This window comes from Camelus dromedarius, chromosome 14 (assembly GCF_036321535.1).
Source record: "Camelus dromedarius isolate mCamDro1 chromosome 14, mCamDro1.pat, whole genome shotgun sequence".
Taxonomy (NCBI): Eukaryota; Metazoa; Chordata; class Mammalia; order Artiodactyla; family Camelidae; genus Camelus; species Camelus dromedarius.
The window spans coordinates 32935857-32954545 of record NC_087449.1 but is presented as its reverse complement, the minus strand read 5'-3'; the positions used below and the strand labels follow the sequence as shown (position 1 = coordinate 32954545).

The 18689-nt window shown below is 35.2% G+C and overlaps 1 protein-coding gene across 1 annotated transcript in view; it reads left to right on the top strand.

Annotated features, from left to right (window-relative positions):
* The window catches only part of SCP2 (sterol carrier protein 2), a 96891-nt gene that overhangs the window by 37380 nt on the left and 40822 nt on the right, over positions 1 to 18689 (top strand). The window contains exons 8-11 of the mRNA XM_010982120.3: positions 2054 to 2140; positions 3186 to 3336; positions 4928 to 5075; positions 10070 to 10177. Coding sequence (XP_010980422.1) covers positions 2054 to 2140; positions 3186 to 3336; positions 4928 to 5075; positions 10070 to 10177 — 494 coding nt within the window. The remainder of the gene's footprint in view (positions 1 to 2053; positions 2141 to 3185; positions 3337 to 4927; positions 5076 to 10069; positions 10178 to 18689) is intronic.

The following is an 18689-nucleotide window of genomic DNA, read 5'->3' as shown; positions in this document are numbered from 1 at the left end:
CATATGGGTTGCAGATGGGTGGGGATGAACAGGATCCTAGTGATTCTGCCTCCTCACTGTTTCTTGAATTCATTCCTTCTCTCCATCTTTCACTTCCAGTTCCCTACTTTAGGCCCTTATCATTTCTTGCCTTAATTATTGCTCCAGTCTCTTCCTTGGTTTACTGGCTTTTGGTAATGTCTTCTTACCATCCCTTTTCCATACCGCAGCCTTCTTGCTGAAGAACAAATCTGGTCCCATCACTCCTCAGCTTAATACCCTTTAGGCCTTTCATGACCCGATCTTTGTTTGTGTCTCCTGCCCCATCTTCTCATCTTGCCTCCACATTCCTTCCAAATTGTCACGCTCTAGCTTCAGTGAACTGTTTCACTTCAAGAGGCTTTGCATGTGCTGATACTTTTACCAGGAATTCTGTCTCCTACTTCCTCTTATTTGTTTAACCTCAGAGAGGAAACCCCCTTTGGTATCTGGGTTTGATGCGTATCTTGTTGCTCCCATGGCACCCTGAATAACATTTCTATCATGGCATTTATCATATTGTATTAGTATGATATATTTGTTGCCATGGATTCAGACCAGAGATGGGGACTGTGTCCATGTCCCCAGTGCCTAGTACAGGATCTGGCACAAATAAAGTGTTTTTTAAAAGTTGATGATGGTCAAAGTTAACTTTAGAGGCAAAGATGCAGACATTAGTATGCAAATCTAAGTTACATGGACTTTATTTCTAAACATTTGAATTGTTTGTTAATTTCCACATCAGTTAAAGTTTGCTTTTAGAAACTCCTTCATGGTGTTTATTTGTACTGTATTTCGCCAGAGCAATTTTCTGAAACCATGTGATTATATTATTAGAGGAGCTAAAGGAGATAAAAGTCAGTTTCTTCTTTGCAGAAAGAAAATGTGTTTTGAAGAATGCCAATAATTTATTATAGGTTTTGTACATTAATTTAAGAACTCCATTAGCCTTCATTAAATATAGTTGTGTAATATCACCAAAAATGTTGGCTGAATTGCAAGTCATTTAATTTTGCTTTTAAGGAACTAGTATTTGTGTAATTCCGCAGTGAGGGGAAAAGGTTATTCTATTTTAATTTCCAACTGTTCTGACACCAGCTGGGTGTAATGCAATTTAATTCTGGTACTAACTACCTGGAATTAATGCAGACCCCATGAATTAAGAACTTAGTCCTGCACAGGACTGCCCTTACTTCAAATGCCAGTCGCAAGTAGGGTCTTCCAGGCCACCTGAACTTCTGACCAATTGACTATAAATTCAAGGGTTCCCATGATCCTCCCAGGTTTGATAATTCACTAGAATGACTCACAAAACTCAGGAAAGTTCTGCACTTACAATTACAGTATTATTATAAAGGGTACAACTGAGGAATAGCCAAATGAAGAGGAACATGGGGTGAGGTCTGGGAAGGTTCCTAATGCAGAACTTCCATGCTCTCTTCCCATGGACTCAGGGCACATCACCCTGCTGGTATGTGAAGGTGCTCACCAACCAGAAAGCTTCACCAAGCTTCAGTGACCAGAGTTTTTACTGGGGCTTCATCATGCAGACATACTCAATTAAATCATTGGCCACTTGATTGAACTCAATCTCCAGCCCCCATCTTCTCCCTAGGGTTCCACTGGCTCAAAATTTCCAACCCTGTATTCACATGGTTGGTCTTTCTGGTGAGCAGCCCCCTGCCTCATCTCTCCCCTACTCCCCAGCTAAAAAGGGAGAGAAGTCACCTATTTAGCATAACAGAGACACTCTTATTAGGAAATTCCAAGGGTTTCATAATCTCCATGCCAGGCCAAAAATTGGACAAAATTTTTATTATACAACATGATATTTTGGAGTTGGGAGTTTTAAAATTTTGATTCAAATGACTTGTGTATTAAAGATTGAAATGATCCATGTCTTTTGTTTGTAATTTATGTTATTATTTATGTAATTTATATATTATTATTATCCCTTTAACTTCTGGACCAGAATATCTTCAACAAAAATTGTAACTGCTACCTCACATTCTGTAACTGCTTATTTTGTATTTAGGTATTCCCAGTTCCAAAAGGAGTACAGTTTAGAAGAAGTGATGACCTCTCGAAACATTTTTGATTTTTTGACTGTCTTACAGTGTTGGTAAGAAAATTAATTTTTAATGGGAGAGAAGTGCCGCTCCCTTCTTCCCCTACACCCAAGCCCTTGGGTAAACCTTAGACTCTGTATCTGGGTATATCTGTATCTATATCTGCTTTTGTAGAACTCCTACTAGTGTAATCCTTACCCTGCAGTGAGCACCCTTACTTTCTGCTCCTGTCTAGAGACAGACCATCTTTTCCCTTGACCATTTTCTTTTTTCTGCTGCATATTAGGCAATTTTACTCAATTATAGTAGCTAAGAATAAACATAAAGTAAAACAAAACAAAAATCAGCTCCAATAATGATAATTTCTGCATCTTGGAAATTGCTTGACAGTGTTTGTCTCCTGGAAGACTGTTAGTACTACATAACTCCTGCCAGTGCCTACTTATCACCCGGCTGTGTCCTGGAGATACTGTTGGGATGCTGGGATGCAAGTGAACAAGTGGGGTCAGCTTTTATCTGTTGTAGTATGAGGGGCTGCCCACTTATAAAGTACAGCTTTATAACTCACAGAAGGCTTCTTGTGTTTGCTACCTTCCTTCACAGACTGCTTTAAGGACAAGATCTATTTTGAGGAGATCTCAAAACACTTAGCCAAACCAGGACTTTCTGGTATCTCCTATTCCATCCTTTCCCAGTTTCCAAAAGGATCCTTGATTATTTGGAAAATAGTAAAGTTGGAGCTAGTTAGGCCTGTAGTAGAATCTTTATTGTATTAATTTAGGAATAACCTTGTGGACTCCTCAGAAGTTACCAGAAGATACCTTGTATCTTCAGAGGCAAATCTGGGATTCTTTGCAGTGAGAAGTTTTTGAGAGAGATCCTTAGAGACCAAGCAGTGACTGACAGCATTTAAGTTCTTGATAGAGGTTCATCCTTCAGGTGGGAAGCATATATAATTTTTAACTGAAGACATTACAAAGACAGCCCCGTAACCCACAAGCATATCCTGCCTTTCTGTCCACATAGAAAGAACTTCTAGTCTGAAATCCTAGGATTGAGGTGAACCGCGTGTCAATAACTATTTTTACCTCCTTTTAGTCCCACTTCAGATGGTGCTGCGGCGGCAGTTTTGGCGAGTGAAGCATTTGTACAGAAGCATGGCCTGAAATCCAAAGCTGTGGAAATTCTGGCACAAGAGATGGTGACTGATAAGCCAAGCTCATTTGAAGAAAACAGTGTTATTAAAATGGTGTGTCTGAGATTCTGTTTTATTAATCAGTTGAGGGATTTCTGTTTAAAAAATTCAAGGTGACATGTCATTAGCTCTGAAAGGTATCTACTTGAAAAAAACTGGTCTAGAAAATTTAATATTATAACCCGTTCTTAAGAATCTGTTAAAGGAAAATAACTTATGAGAACAAAAACTTCTTAGGAGAGGGCAATACGTGCACTTTTGAAAAATTGAAGTATAGTCACAGTGTGTCAATCTCTGGTGGGACAGCACAAGGTGTCAGTCATTCATATACACGTATATTTGTTTTCATGTTCTTTTTCAGTATAGATCACTACAGGATATTGAATATCATTCCCTGTGCTATACAGAAAAAATTTATTTTTTACCTATTTTATATATAATAGTTAATATTTGCAAATCTGGAACTCCCAATTTATCCCTTCCCACCCCTTTTCCCCCCATAACCAAAAGTTTGTTTACTATGTCTGTGAGTCTGTTCTATTTCATACATGCACTTTTAAGTAAGTAGTGTGCTATTTTTAAAAAGTTCTGAGTTGACTAAATAAGCCCTGAACTTCAAGTTTATAGAGTTAAGGGAAAAACAAGAATATTTTCAGGGAACTTCCTGGACCCTTAGCACTTTAAAAATCCCGATTGAAAATTGAGTGCAAAATGGAGGTAGTAAAAAAGATGAGAATTCTGACCTAAAGTTTGTTGAATATTTGAAGATCCATACATATATACATATAAAAATATGCATATGTGCACACATACATAACAAATCATATGGTTTCATTAGAGTTTACAAAATGATTTTATAATAATGCTTTGAATTTGAAAATATTCTTGTAACTTGCCCAAGATCACAAAGCTAGATTGTGGCGGCAGAGGGGGAACTTATACTCAGATTTTCTGATTGCAGTACATTTTTCATTACACCACAATTTTATTCCTTGGAGAGCAGCCAAATTTGCATATTATTATCAGAGACCAAAGGGATGTTAAGAGTATGAATTTTGGAAAAATGGTTCGCATTATGTATGATCTTCTAAAAGAAGATTGTTTATTTTCATATTGAAATCCCCCTATATTTTTCAGTGTATCTGAACTGTAATGCTCTCTTGATAAATCTCTATATACAACTATATATTGTGGTTCGATAGCGTTTTTGTAACTTAGCACAGGATATGACCTGAGGAATTGTAAGTCCTTTTTATATATCTTATTTAAAGTGTTCTTCTTTAAAAAAATTTTTTTTTTAAAATTTCTACTGTGCTTGGGAGGGGGGCAGGTAATTTGATTGATTGATTGATTGATTTTTTAAATAGAGGTACTGGGGATTGAATCCTAAGCATGTGCTCTGCCACTGAGCTATACCCTCCCCCGCTAAAGTGCTGTTCTTTATAGTACAAAATTTAATGAGTATATACTCCCAACTGGATATTCTTTACTTTGAACTTTCTGTGAAATATAGAATCAACTGAGATTTCAATATTTACAGTCAATTCTCAACTGCTAAGGTTAGACATATTAATCTCTTATAATCCTTATATAAAAGTCCCAGTTTTGATGCCCTTAATTTATTTATATATGGTTTTGGTTTTAGGTTGGCTTTGATATGAGTAAAGAAGCTGCCAGAAAGTGCTATGAGAAATCTGGTCTGAAACCAAGTGATATTGATGTAATAGAACTTCATGATTGCTTTTCTACTAATGAACTCCTTACTTATGAAGCACTGGGACTCTGTCCAGAAGGTAATATCCTTGATGAGATGCAGGTTAACTTACTGTATTTCACTGAGAAAATTTCATTTTCACCATTAAACAAAATAATTCACAAATTGCCTTTCCCTCCATGTTGCCTCTGCCATACTGTGCAAAGTGAATGTACGCTGTCTTGATCCTGGACTTTTAGAACATGTAGTCTTGGACAGTACAAAGGGAGATGTCAGAGTATACAAATAACTTGTTTTATGTAAATCAGGGCTGTTTATAATATACTGTTAAGTAAGAAAAAAAAAGAAAAGTTTAAAAAATCACACATGTAATTCCAACTATTTTAAATTGTGTTTGAATAAAGACTTGCAGAAAGGTAAATGGAGGATTTAGGTTGACCATTTTATTCTTTGTTTTCTCTATTTGTCCCTGTTTTTTATTCCTCTTTTTTCTCTCTCTGCTGCTGCTTTTTGGATTATCTCAATATTTATTGTATGACATTTTAACATGTATTGACTTTTTGGCCATATCTCTTTATTTTAGGGTTAGCTTTTTTTCCCCCTTGCTTTTCTTGTTTTGTTTAGTGGTTACAAGGTTTATCAACCTCAATACTGTTGACAGTTGAGCTAGATCTTTCTTTTTTGTGGGGCTTGGGCATTGGAGGATGTTTACCAGCATTCCTGGCCCTCTACCCATTAAATGCCAGTAGTACCTACCCCTATAGTTGTGATAATCAAAAATGTTCCAGTCATTGCCACATATCCCCTGGGGACAAAATCTCTCTGGTTTGAGAACCACTGCTATGGGGGTCTCCTTAGAGTTAATATCATACCACTGTACATAAAATATAGAAAACTTGGAAACATATGCATCCATTAACCAAGTCTCTGCTGCCTTACACCAACCTTTATGTTAAATTGTCAAACGTATAGTGTATTACATCTATGTACATTGAAAAACCCCCCAGACAATGCTATAGTTTTTGTTTTCAACAGTTGCGCATATTTTAAAGAACTTAAAAGGTCTTTAAATTTATATTTACCCAGATATTTATGATTTCTGTTTCTCTTCTTTATTGCTGATCTTTAATGCTGATCTCTGTTACCATTTCCTTCGGCCTAAAGAATTTATTTTAGCATTTCTTATAAAGTAGGTCTTTTGGAGATGAATTCTCTTAGTTTTCCTTCATCTGAGAATGTCTTAACCCTAATTCCTAAAGGAAATTTTTGCTGGACAAAGACCTGTCTGGGTTGACAGATGTTTTCTTTTAGCACTTAAAACATACATTTCCATTCTTCTGGCCTGCATGCTTTCTCATTAGAAGTATGTGTTCTTCATATTATTGTTCATGTGTACTGATTATTGTTCTCTAGCTGCTTTCAAAATTTTTAAGAGTTCAATTGTGCTGTACCTAAGCATGGTTTTCTTTTAATTTATTATGCTTAGGGTTTTCTGAGCTTCTTGAGTCTGTAAAAATGTCTTTTGCCAAATTTGGGAAGTATCCAGCCATTATTTCTTAAAGTAATTTTTTTGCCCCAGTTTTTTTTTTATTATCTTCTCCTTCTAGGATTCCAATGATGCATATAGTAGACCTTTTGGTCTTATCCCACACGTCCCTGAGACTATTCATTTTTTAATCCCCTTTTCCTGTGTCCTTGAGATTTAATAATTTGTATTGATATATCTTTAAATTCACTGACTCCTCCTCTATTCTCTTTCTGCTCTTGAACCCATCTCTAGTGAGCTTTTTAATTTCAAAATTTGTGTTTTCAGTTCTAAAATTTCTGTTTGATTTATTTTAGTTTCCATTTCTCTGCTGAGAACTTGTATTCTTTTACTCATTTGTAGTGTGTTTTCTTTATCTCATAGTCCAAATAGCTATTTTTGTCTTTTCTGATAATTCTATAATCTGAGCCTTCTTGGGTTTTTGCATCTGTTGATTATCTTTTCCTTTAAGAGTTGGTCACATTTTCCTGGTTCTTTGTATATTGAGTAATTTGGGATTGTATCCTGAATAGTCTAACGTTATGTTGTTTAGCTCCTCTGGAGAAAGTTGATGTATTTTTTTTAGCAAGCAGTCAACCCATTTGGATTCAGACAACTTCTGTCTTGCCTTCCATGGGTTAAAGCCTTTGTTCAGTTCTTCAAGCCTTTGCTATGCTGTTTTGGGTCTGTCCTGTGCATGCTTAGCTCAGCACTGGGCCTGAGACTTATACAGGTCCAGGCACGTAAGTCAGAGATCCTCTTCACTGGCTGCCTCCACTGTGGGCTTTTCCCCTTTCCCTCTTGCCTATGGGGGTGTCTTTTCCTGGTTCCTCTGCTTAAAAAGATGGGATTTCTGTTAGGGTTTTGCCACCTGTGCTGCCCCTGCTGCCATGCTTCTCCAGGACTATGTTCATCCTTGGGGAAAGGCTGTTTAGAAAGCCTAAAAAAGAGAAAACTGGGAACTTATTGTGCACTGGTTTCTTCAAGTTTTAACTCCCTCCACAGTCCTCCTGCTTTTGTTTACTTTTCAGAGTCTTCAGGTAGTTGTTTTTTGTGTTTTCTCCAGCGTTTTGAGCTCTAATCAGTAGGAGAGATAAACTGTAATGAATATATATGCTGCTTTAGCAGAACTGGAACCCAGTCTCAAGGTTTTAAGTATCATATATTTGATGATGACTTTCAAATTTATATCCCTGGCTCTGACTGCTTCCCTTATCTCTAGACTCATATATCCAACTGCCTACTTCTCAGGTATTTTTTTTTGTTTGGTTGGCTTTTTTTGATGTCTCAGTAAGTATCTCAAACCTAAGTCCAAATTGAACTAATATTTCACAAACTTCCTCCTTCCTCAGTCATCCTCAGTTACTCAGACTAGAAGCTGTAGGATCATTCTTGCATTCTCTCTTTCTCTTACAACTTCCATTGAATCCTCTTAAGTCCTGTTGGCTATGGACTCTATCTTCAAAATATATCCAGAATATGACCACATCTTAGCGCTTTTTATCACTACCAGTCTAACCCAGACCACTGTCTTTTCTCATTTACATTATTGCTGTAGTTTCGTCACTGGTCCCCTGCTTCTACCTGTTCTCACAGTCTGTTCTCTACAGTGAAACTTTAATGATCCTGTTAAAAGCATACAGCAGATCAATGTCATTCCTCTCTTCAGCTCTCTCAGAGTGAAAGCCAAATGTGATCTGTCCTCTTTATTTCCTGCTGCCATCCATCTGACTTCTACTTCTCTCTGACTCTTTTACTTTGCTGAAGCTATATTGGCCTCCTTATTCAAACACTCTAGGCTCGCTCCTAGCTCAGGGCATTTGTTGCAAATAATGCATCTGATTTGTTCTCTCGCTCCCAATAGGTCTTTGATCAAGTGTCATGTCATTGGAAACCTCTAATCACTTTGTATAAAATGTAAACTCCTCACCTCTGTCTTCCTTGTTACAATACTTCCTGTACCCCTTTCCTGCCTTCTTTTTCCTATGGCATTTATCACCACTCTAAATATTATATATTTTTTTATTTTACATACTGTCTGTCTTTTCCTAATGCCTCTCCCCACATAAAACTCCATGAGAGCTGGGATATTTGTGTCATCCCCAAATTCCCAGGACAGTTTTTGGCACAAAATTGGCATAATAATTGCTTTCCCAAAGTGTACACATTTATTTTCCTATCTGTTGTATGTGAGAGTGGTCCTTTACCACACTTTCATCTCTAGATCATTTGTACTTGATGAGTTCAAGATAACTCCCCAGTGGAATCTTCTGATACTTTATAGGATTGTATATATTATGGAAAAAAACCATACAGTAAATTATTCACTTCTTGGGGTAGGTTTGTGTTCAGCCTGCTATTACTTGGTACAGTAACAATATTTAACAATGTGAAAGCAGTAATAGTAGATACCACACCTGTTATGACTAGATCCTTGTATCAGGTTCTACATTAGAAACACACCAAAAAAAAAAAGAATACCTCCACTGATATTTTTAATCCACACCCTAGATTTAAAGTCAGATTAAAAGTGTTAGTCTTCTAAAATTCTATGATCAGCATATTTCATTTTGCCAATGGAGAAACTCTTTGGTTTCTGAAGGCAACCAGATGTATTGGTTAAGAGCACAGGCTGTAGAGCCAGGCTGCCTGAGTATCCTGGATCCCATGTTTGTTGCTTTCGATTGGTTACTTAATATCTATGTGTCTGTTTCCTCATCTGTAAAATGGGAACGATAGTACCCGCTTCCTAGGATTGAAGATTAAATTAAATTATGTACATATATGTAAAATAATCAGAACAAGGCCTGACAGAGTGAGTGCTTAAAAGCTATTAGCTGCCTCTGTCAGCACTACCACCACCATTATCATCATTATTTGGAGAGTCCACCTCTCATTACCAGAAGTATCATCGAGAAGACTATTTTATACAGTGCATACATTTTTGTTTACTTCTTAACCACCTGGAAGAATGACCAGGGAATTGATAGGAATGTTGAAGCTGCCAAGCTTGTGATGTAAATGTTTCCTTTTAAGCTTACATTTATGCTCAATAGTATTTTCAGCCAATTTCCTTCATTTCATGAAAGTGCTCTTTGTTTCCTTGTCCCTCTTCCCTCCTCCCCCTGTTGTTTATTAAGAATATTTATATAGCATGTAACAATACAGTTAAAAATGGAAATGAATACATTTTGGCAAAATTATGAATTTTTAAACCTGATATTATTAATTTAGTTATAGTACTGTATTCATTTCAGTCTTTCCTTCTGGTTCGCTGAATCTCAGTTATATTTGTAGCAGTTTTGTAAGCCAGAGAGCTCTTAGGAACTATTATGAGCTTTGTTTCATGCAGGAAATGTTCTGAAAATATAAGCCTTTATTACTCAATATTTATTACCTTTTAGAAGTGCTTATATCAATTTGATATTAGTTTGAGCCATCAAGAAATGTTCCAAGAAATTCTTGGCTGTCTGTATGTTTAAAAACAAACGTATCATTTGTTCCAATGTTATTTTTAACATTTGTGAATATTATTTTTCCTTCTACAGGTCAAGGTGGAAAACTGGTTGATAGAGGAGATAATACTTATGGAGGAAAGTGGGTCATAAATCCTAGTGGTGGATTGATTTCAAAGGGACACCCAATTGGAGCTACAGGTAATAATGGATACAGATTTCATAATTTTTAAATCATTTTTGGCATAAGTGTGAATGACTTAGTCACTCATTTGAATGAAAGATTGGTTCTTTGAACTTGGTAGTCAGTGTTTTAAATGATTGTTTAGCCACAGTATTTTTGATTTTCTTTAAGTGTAGTGTACTTCAATAATCTTCATTAATTGATGAGAATTTGAATTAGTTGAAGCTCTAAATTCAACAATATACTTTTTTAAAAGTTTGATTATTTTAAAATAGGTATACAACTTAATTAACAAGATGCTTCCAAATAGAAATCTTACTGGATAAGAATCATTTGAAATGAACATATTATTTATCTGTAGTTGTGTATGTAGTTGGTGTTACATGGGAATTTTTTTTTGAGAGAACTGGACTAAAAGGTATAAAATATGAATTTCACTATGGGTCTACTGCTGACTGGCCCTGTAACTCTTCTGATTAATTAACAATTAGTCCATTAATCACTTTGATTCTTGTTTCCTTAATTGTAAAATGAAGAAATTGTACAAAACAGTTTATGAAATAACTTAGCACTGACATTCTGGAATTCATTTTATGAAGATAAGTGAGTTTTGTATTTTTTCCATATTGTCTTCTATGTAAATAAAACGTTTTATAAATTATCACAAATTCCAAAATAGAGAAGTTAGAATTCTTAGTGTATTCATTACAGCAATTAACTTTGGTTGATTTCTGTTTATTACTCAAACTAAGTAAGCTTATAATCTACTAGAGAAAATGGGTGTTCCTAGGTAGAGAGTAAGAGAGAGAGAAGTAGACAGGCACATACAGTTGCCGTATAACGAGCCGCCTTGCTGTTTGTTTTCTGTCTTCTCTGTTCTTTGGTTCTCTTCTCTCTTTCAGTCTATCTTTTTTTATTAGTTGGGTATTTTTAAAAGTGTTTTATTTTCTCTCTTCTATTGAATTATTTCTTTTTCTTGTTTTTTAGTGGTTGCTCTAGGGTTCACAGCATGCGTCTTTAATTTACCATAGTCTGCCTTTCAATACCATACCATTTCACATAAAATGGAAGGGATTTTTTTACAACAGCATATTTCCATGTACCCCTCCATCCTTTTATTATTGTCATACATGTGCTTCTAAATATGTTATAAATCCCACAAGAAACTAATTATTATTGCTTTAAGTAATTTAATATCTTTAAAAGTAATCTAAAAATGAGGTAAACAAGAGTGATGTCACTGGGAGTAGCAGAATAACAACATCTGAAAATGCCCTTTGTTATAAATTTACCAAGAACACTTGCAAAAATTGTCAAGATCAGCTTTTCCAGAACTTTGGAAATTAGCCAAAGGCTTACAACAATTTCAACAATAATGGAAAAGAATATGAAAAGGAATATATATATAAATAAATGAATCACTATGCTGTATACTAGAAATTAACACATTGTAAATTGACTATACTTCAATAAAAAAATGAAGAAGGTAAGACATTCCTCAATAAATAAAAACTGAGAGAATTTATCGCAGTCATTCTCTACAAGAAACGCTTTATAAAGAGTCATTCATCAGACTGAAACGAAAGAGCACTAGACAGTGAAGTAGCACATGAAATAAAGAGCATTGGTAAATGTAACTACGTTGGTAAATATGAAAGACAATATAAGTGTATTTTTTTGTTTATCACGTTTCTCTCCCCCATCTGATTTAAAATCATCTGTATACAATGCATAGAGATATAATTTGTATGACAGTAACACAGAGGAGAGGGGAAGGAGCAGAGTTATATAGGAGCAAATTTTTGTATGTGCTCTTGAAATCAAGTCAGTATTAATTTGAACTAGATTGCTATAAATTAAGATATTAATTATAATCCCTACAGCAGCCACTAAGAAAATAACTAAATAATATATAGTAAAAGAAATGACAAAGGAGTAAAAAGGTATCCTAGAAAATACCTGTATAACACAAAAGAAGGAAATAATGGAGAAACAGATGGATTAAAAAAGACCAAAGTTTAAGAGAATGAGAAGACAAGCCATACACTACAAGGAAATATTTGCAAAAGACACATCTGCTAAAGAAGTGTTATCTAAAATATGCATAGAACTCTTAAGCAATAAGAAAATAAACAATTTGATTAAAAAATGGGCAGAAGAGCCAAACAGACACCTCACCAAAGAAGATATACAGGTGACAAACATACGGAGAGATTCCCATGTCATTAGGGAATTGCAAATTAAAGCAACAATGAGATACCACTACATACATATTAGACTGTCCAAAATCCAAAACTGAAACAACACCAAATATGGCATTTTCCTACAAAATGAAACATCCACCTACCATATGATCTAGCAGTTGTGCTCCTTGGCATTTACCCAAATGAGTTGAAAACTTACATTTACACAAAAGCCTGCACATGGATGTTTATAGTAGCTTTATTCATAACTGACAAAATTTGGAGGCAACCAAAATGTCTTCACTAGGTGCATAGATAAGTAAACAGTGGTACATTCAGGCAATGCAGTGTTATTCAACCCTCCCCCTCCAAATTTAGTTATCAAGTAATGAAAAGACATGGAGAATCCCTAAATGCATATTACTAAGTAAAATAAGTCATCTGAAAAGGCTGCATACTGTATGATTCCAATTATATGACATTCTGGAAAAAGCAAAGCTATGAAGACAGTAAACAGATGAGGTTGGTAAGGGATAAACAGGTAGAGCACAGAGGGTTTTTAGGGCAGTGAAACTGTTTTGTGCACTATAATGGTGGCTACCTGTCATTATACATTTGTCAAATGTATACAACACCAAGAGCAAACCCTAATGTAAACTGTGGACCTTGGGTGATAATGATGTGTCCATATAGGTTCATCAGTTTTAACAAATGTTCCACTGTAGGGCAGGATGCAGATATTGAGGGAAGCTATGCATGTGTGGGGGACAGGGAATGTACAGGAAATCTGCACTTTCTGCTAAATTTTGCTGTATGAACCTAAAACTACTCTACAAAATAAAGGGTATTTTTAGAAAAAAAGTTAATCTCTATTAATATATATTTATGTTAGATGATAGGTGATGGAAGACAGAAAAACAAAATTAGTTAATATATGCAAATATATTCCTATCAAAACAAGGAAGATACTTTTGTGTAAGTGTTAAAGTCCTTTTTCTGCTACTGGTCATTATTAAAGTCCTTATTTCTGCAACTTGTAGGTGGTGATAAGTTGGTATTTCACTACCCTTTCCATATTCCTTTTGCCCTTAGCAAGCATCTCATTTGTAGTTTTCCATCTAGTGTAATAACCCAAGCCTTCATTCCTGAATAGTCTGTGCAACTAGCAGCCCTGCTTCTTTGGGTTATTGTAGTAAAAGTTATCAGAATTTTTACTATAAGACATAGGAATACTAAGAGGTACCCCTTGGTGTCTTTTGGGTTCTAGGCTAATCTTTTTTGTCCTCACTGTATAGTAGCAACCCAATATTTCTATGACAATCAAGTCAGTCACCTCAGTCAATAAATCCCCTTCTTTCCCTTTTAGTTCAGTGTCATGAAGAGCCCCAAATGTCCAGGGGCAGTCTCTGCTTCCAGTTCAGTGTAACCACAGTTTTGTCTAAGATTTCTAAACCAGCAGAGCCCAAAATTTCAGGAATGGCAAATAAAATTTCGCTAGTGGATAATTCGGGGTAATAGAGGAACTGCTCCCCTTTCCATCCTTTGATCTTTTTTGTATCCTGGCTATGAAGAAACAGCATCATAGATTCAGCACATCCTCCACATGTTGAAGGATATTACCCCAGCCCTGCAAAGTGTTGCTGGCTCCATTATCGAGTCTTCAAATGGCCTTTACATCATTCTGTCAGACCATCTGATTCGGAGTAATAGAATACATGGTAAGCCCAGTACATGCTGTAAGCAGGAGTTCATTCCTGCGTTTCATTTATTCAGGCTGTTAAATGGACTTCTTAATCAGAGGAAATACTACGTGGAATACCATGCTGGCAAATCCGGCACATAGATCAATGGTAAAACCCTAAGGGATATAAAAATTAGAGCTGTAGGTGGAGAAGAGACATTTAAAAATGATGAGAAGAAATGGTCAGTTATCCAAGGGAGGAGAGTGTTTCAAAGTTTAGCGGTCAGGCCAGGAAAGTTACATTGATAAAGAGTGAAGAAAAGTGTCTTCTGGATTTGGATATTATCAAGTCATTGGCAATCTTGGAGCAATTTTAGTGAAACATAGATGTTTTGCAGGGAAGCAAATGGGAATTTGGAAAGAATTAGAAGTGAAAAAGTAGCAACAATAGTGCAGATAAACTTTAAGGACTAGGCTGTGATTGGAATGGGTTATGTGGTGGGTGTACCTCAATTGTTAGTATATGTTCTGCATGAATTGATAGTCATGGCTTTGATCTTTGCCTCTTCACTCTTTTCAGTTTATAGCCTCATTAGTCCTAGTCATTTTATCTGTAAAATAGGAATCCAATATAGAATCTACCTTATAGGGTTGTGCTGGGGATCAAATGAGTAAATACTTGTGTGTGAAGTATATAGCAGAGTCCCCCAAACAGAATAGGAAAGCAACCATTGCTAGTATTCTCTTCCCACTTTTCCTGTAAAAGGAAGCCATCAGGGATCCAGTTAACTGTTGCTAGAAATAAAGCACTTATTTGTATCACAGTTGAAAAATAATTTGTAACCATTTCAGGAAAAGAACATTCTTCAATTTGTAAAGAAAATAATTTACCTTCTAGTATGACAGCCTCAAGGCATCAATTTTTCTTTGTAAATATTGTGCCCAATACTACACAGACATTATTTTTATATTATTTTCTGCCTTTGGAAGATAGACTAAACCTTTTCCTTTATCCCTCAAAAGAATGAGGTCATACTTCAGTGTTGATTTTGTTGCTAACGGGACATAGAGAAGCCAGGGTGATAATAAATATTTCTATGGTATGGTCACTGAAGCCTTAAAGAGTTACAGTTTGTGTCTGAGACAGTGGTTAAAATTCTCCTTCCAGACAGCTTCTTCACTCTCATATAGGAAACTTACGTTTTATCAAGAGATGAATGTGACATTTTGGCTAGTTGTTTCTATTGATACATTTTTCTCCTCTGAAAGAGCATGTTTTTATTATAATTGACTTGTTGGCCATCTGAGATATTTTTGTTCTGCCATCCACTAAAACACTCAGAAGTCATGCTTTGTTGTAACAACATGACTTTTCATATCCATATTCTTTCTTAAAATTGAGGTATAATTTTCATAAAGTAAAATGCAAGGTTCTCACAAAAACACAGTTGTTTGTAGCAGCATTATTCAGCATAGCCGAAATATAGAAACAACCCAGATATCTGTCATCAGCTGATGAATGGATAAACTAAATGTGATATACTCATACAGTGGTATATTCCTTGTCCATAAAAGAAATGAAGTACTGATAACCCACTGCAAGATAGATGAACCTTGAAAACATTTCACTAGGTGAAAGATGGCCTTCACAACAGACCACATATTACATGATTCCATTTATATGGAATGGCCAAAATAGGCAAATCTGTAGAAACAGAAAATAGATTAGTAGTGGCCTAGGATGGGGCGAGAGAACTGAAAAGTGTGGGATTTCATTTTGAGGTAATGCGTATGCTCTGAAATTGATTACTGTGATGCTTGCACATATTTGTAAATATACTAAAAACCACTGAATTGTAAGCTTTAACTAGGTGATTGGTTTTGACAGTTGTATACACCCATGTAACTACCAGTCAAAACAAGGCATTAGAACATTTCCATCACTCAAGGAAGTTCCACTGTATCTATTTCCAGGAAATCCCCTGACCTCCCTTGAACACCTCTCCCTCACTCTCTGACCCTGCCTCTCAAACAGACTTACTGACTTCTGCCATCATAGATTAGTTTTGCTGATCTTAGGACTTCAAATAAATGGAATAATACAGTGTATATATGTACTCTTGTGTCTGGATTCTTTAATTCAGGGTCTGAGTAAAAGTAAAGCTGTCACTCTGATATATTTTCCAGGAGTCTGAATTCTTTCTTGGGCTACAGCGAATGGCCACGTGTCAGATTTACTTGAATTATATCCTGATCCTCAGTATGTAGCAAGTAAACATTTACTCTTCAATAATTCCTCATCTTATTCAGACTACCAATAAAGTCATCAAGATTTATAACTTTTTCCCCCTAAAATGCTACACCACCACTAAACACTCTCTTCAAAGACTGATGATAAGAGAAAATGTTACCAACAGTGTAGACTCAAATATTGAAGAGAGTTTTCAAAAAATACTGCAGAAGGTATGAGTCTCTCTTTGGAGTATTTAAAAATTGTGTAAGTTCCATCTTCCTGGGTGTTTTAGGTTAGCTTTTTAGTCTCTGGGGGAAAGAACTGGATGATCTGTCAAGTTTGTCAAAATTGTTTACATTTGATTTTTAAAAATCCAATGTTGACAAGATTGTAGAAAAAGAAGCACTCTCATTTGCTATTGCTGGGAATATGCATTGGTACAATCTCTTTTGAAGAAAACTGGGCAATATCCATCCATTTTTAAATACATAATGTCCTTGGACATATTGAGTCTACTGTTTGGAATTTATCCTATGGGTATACTTGCAAAAATATGTAAAGACAAGGATGGTTAGGGCAACACTGCCTGTAGTAACAAACTTGGCACAACCTATATGTCTATCAATACGTGAATGACTAGGTAAATTTCTTACAATCAGAATATTATGTAGGCATTAAAAGACATAAAGAATTCAGACTCCTGGAAAATATATCAGAGTGACAGTTTGAAGTTGTTTAAATATTTTTGCCCTAGTTACTTGGATAACAAACTGCAATAGGATTCAGAGAGAATCAGAAAATGGTCAAGTAAGTGTTTCCAAAACATGTTAAGATGCAGTAGGGAAAGTGTAAAGTTCTTTTCTACAAATGGTATTAGTTTAATTGTATGATACTGCTACTTTGGCGGGAACTCAGCATTGGAGAATTAGCTTTAAAATTATATTTCCATAATATTAGTTTCTGATCTTAACTTGTTGAGATCTGGGTGAAAAAAAAACTTGTAGCTTCCATAATATTACCTGTAATAGAATAAAAAAAGATTTATGTATTTGAATTGAATAGTCCTTTGTTCATTGTTAGTTAAAAACATGGATTCCTTTTAGATTTTCCAATAAGAAAAATCACATTAAACCTTAGTGTTTCTTTTTTTTAAATTTTTTCATTTTTTTTAATTTTTTATTGAGGTATAGTTGATTTACAATATTTTATTAGTTTTAGGTATACAATATAATGAATCAAAATTTTTATAGATTATACTCCATTTAAAGTTATAAAATATTGACACAATTCCCTGTGCTGTACAATGTATCCTTGTAGCTTATTTATTCTATACATAGTAGTTTGTATCTCTTAATCCCCCATCCCTATCTTGTCCCTCACCCTTCCCTCTCCCCACTAGTAACCACTAGCTTGTTCACTGTATCTGCAAACAAAAAATCTATTTTTGTTCTGTTGTATTCATTCATTTGTTTTATTTTTTAGATTACCCATATAAGTAATAACATACGGTATTTGTCTTCCCTGACTTATTTCACTAAACATAATACCCTCCAGGTCCATTCTTGTTGCAAATGGCAAGATTTTATTCTTTTATGTGGCTGAGTAGTATTCCAGTGTGTGTGTGTGTGTGTGTGTGTGTGTGTGTGTGTGTGTGTGTGTGTGTACACATACACATACATACATACATTTATATTTACCACATCTTCTTTATCCATTCATCTTTTGATAGACACTTAGGTTGTTTCCGTATCTTGGCTATTGTAAACAATGCTGCTATGAACATTGGGGTGCATGTATCTTTTTGAATTAGTGTTTTTGTTTTATTCAGATATATACCCAGGAGTGGAATTGCTGGATCATATGATAGTTCTATTTTTAGTTTTTTGAGGAATCACCATACTGTTTTCCATAATGGATGCACCAGTTTATATCCCCACCAACAGTGTACAAGGGTTCCCTTTTCTCCACATCCTTACCAACAGCTGTTATTTGTGGTCTTTTTGATAATAACCATTCTGACAGGTGTGAGGTGCTATCTTATTGTGATTTTTATTTGCATTTCTCTGATGACTAATGATGTTGATCATCTTTTCATGTGCCTATTGGCCATCTTTACATTTTCTTTGGAAAAATGTCCATTCAGGTCTTCTACTCATTTTTAATTGGGTTGTTTGTTTTCTTGATATTGAGTTGCATGAGCTGTTTATATATTTTGGATGTTAATCCCTTGCTAATCATATCATATTTTCTCCCATTCAGTAGGTTGTCTTTTTATTTATTTATTTATTTATTTATTTATTTATTTATTTATTTATTTATTTATTTATTATGTGCCTCCAAGTGTATTCTCAGAAGCTTTTTTGCTTTATTGAACTTGGAATAAGTTGAATTCTATATAGCTGTTATTTTTAGGCTATTTAGTAGGATTCTTC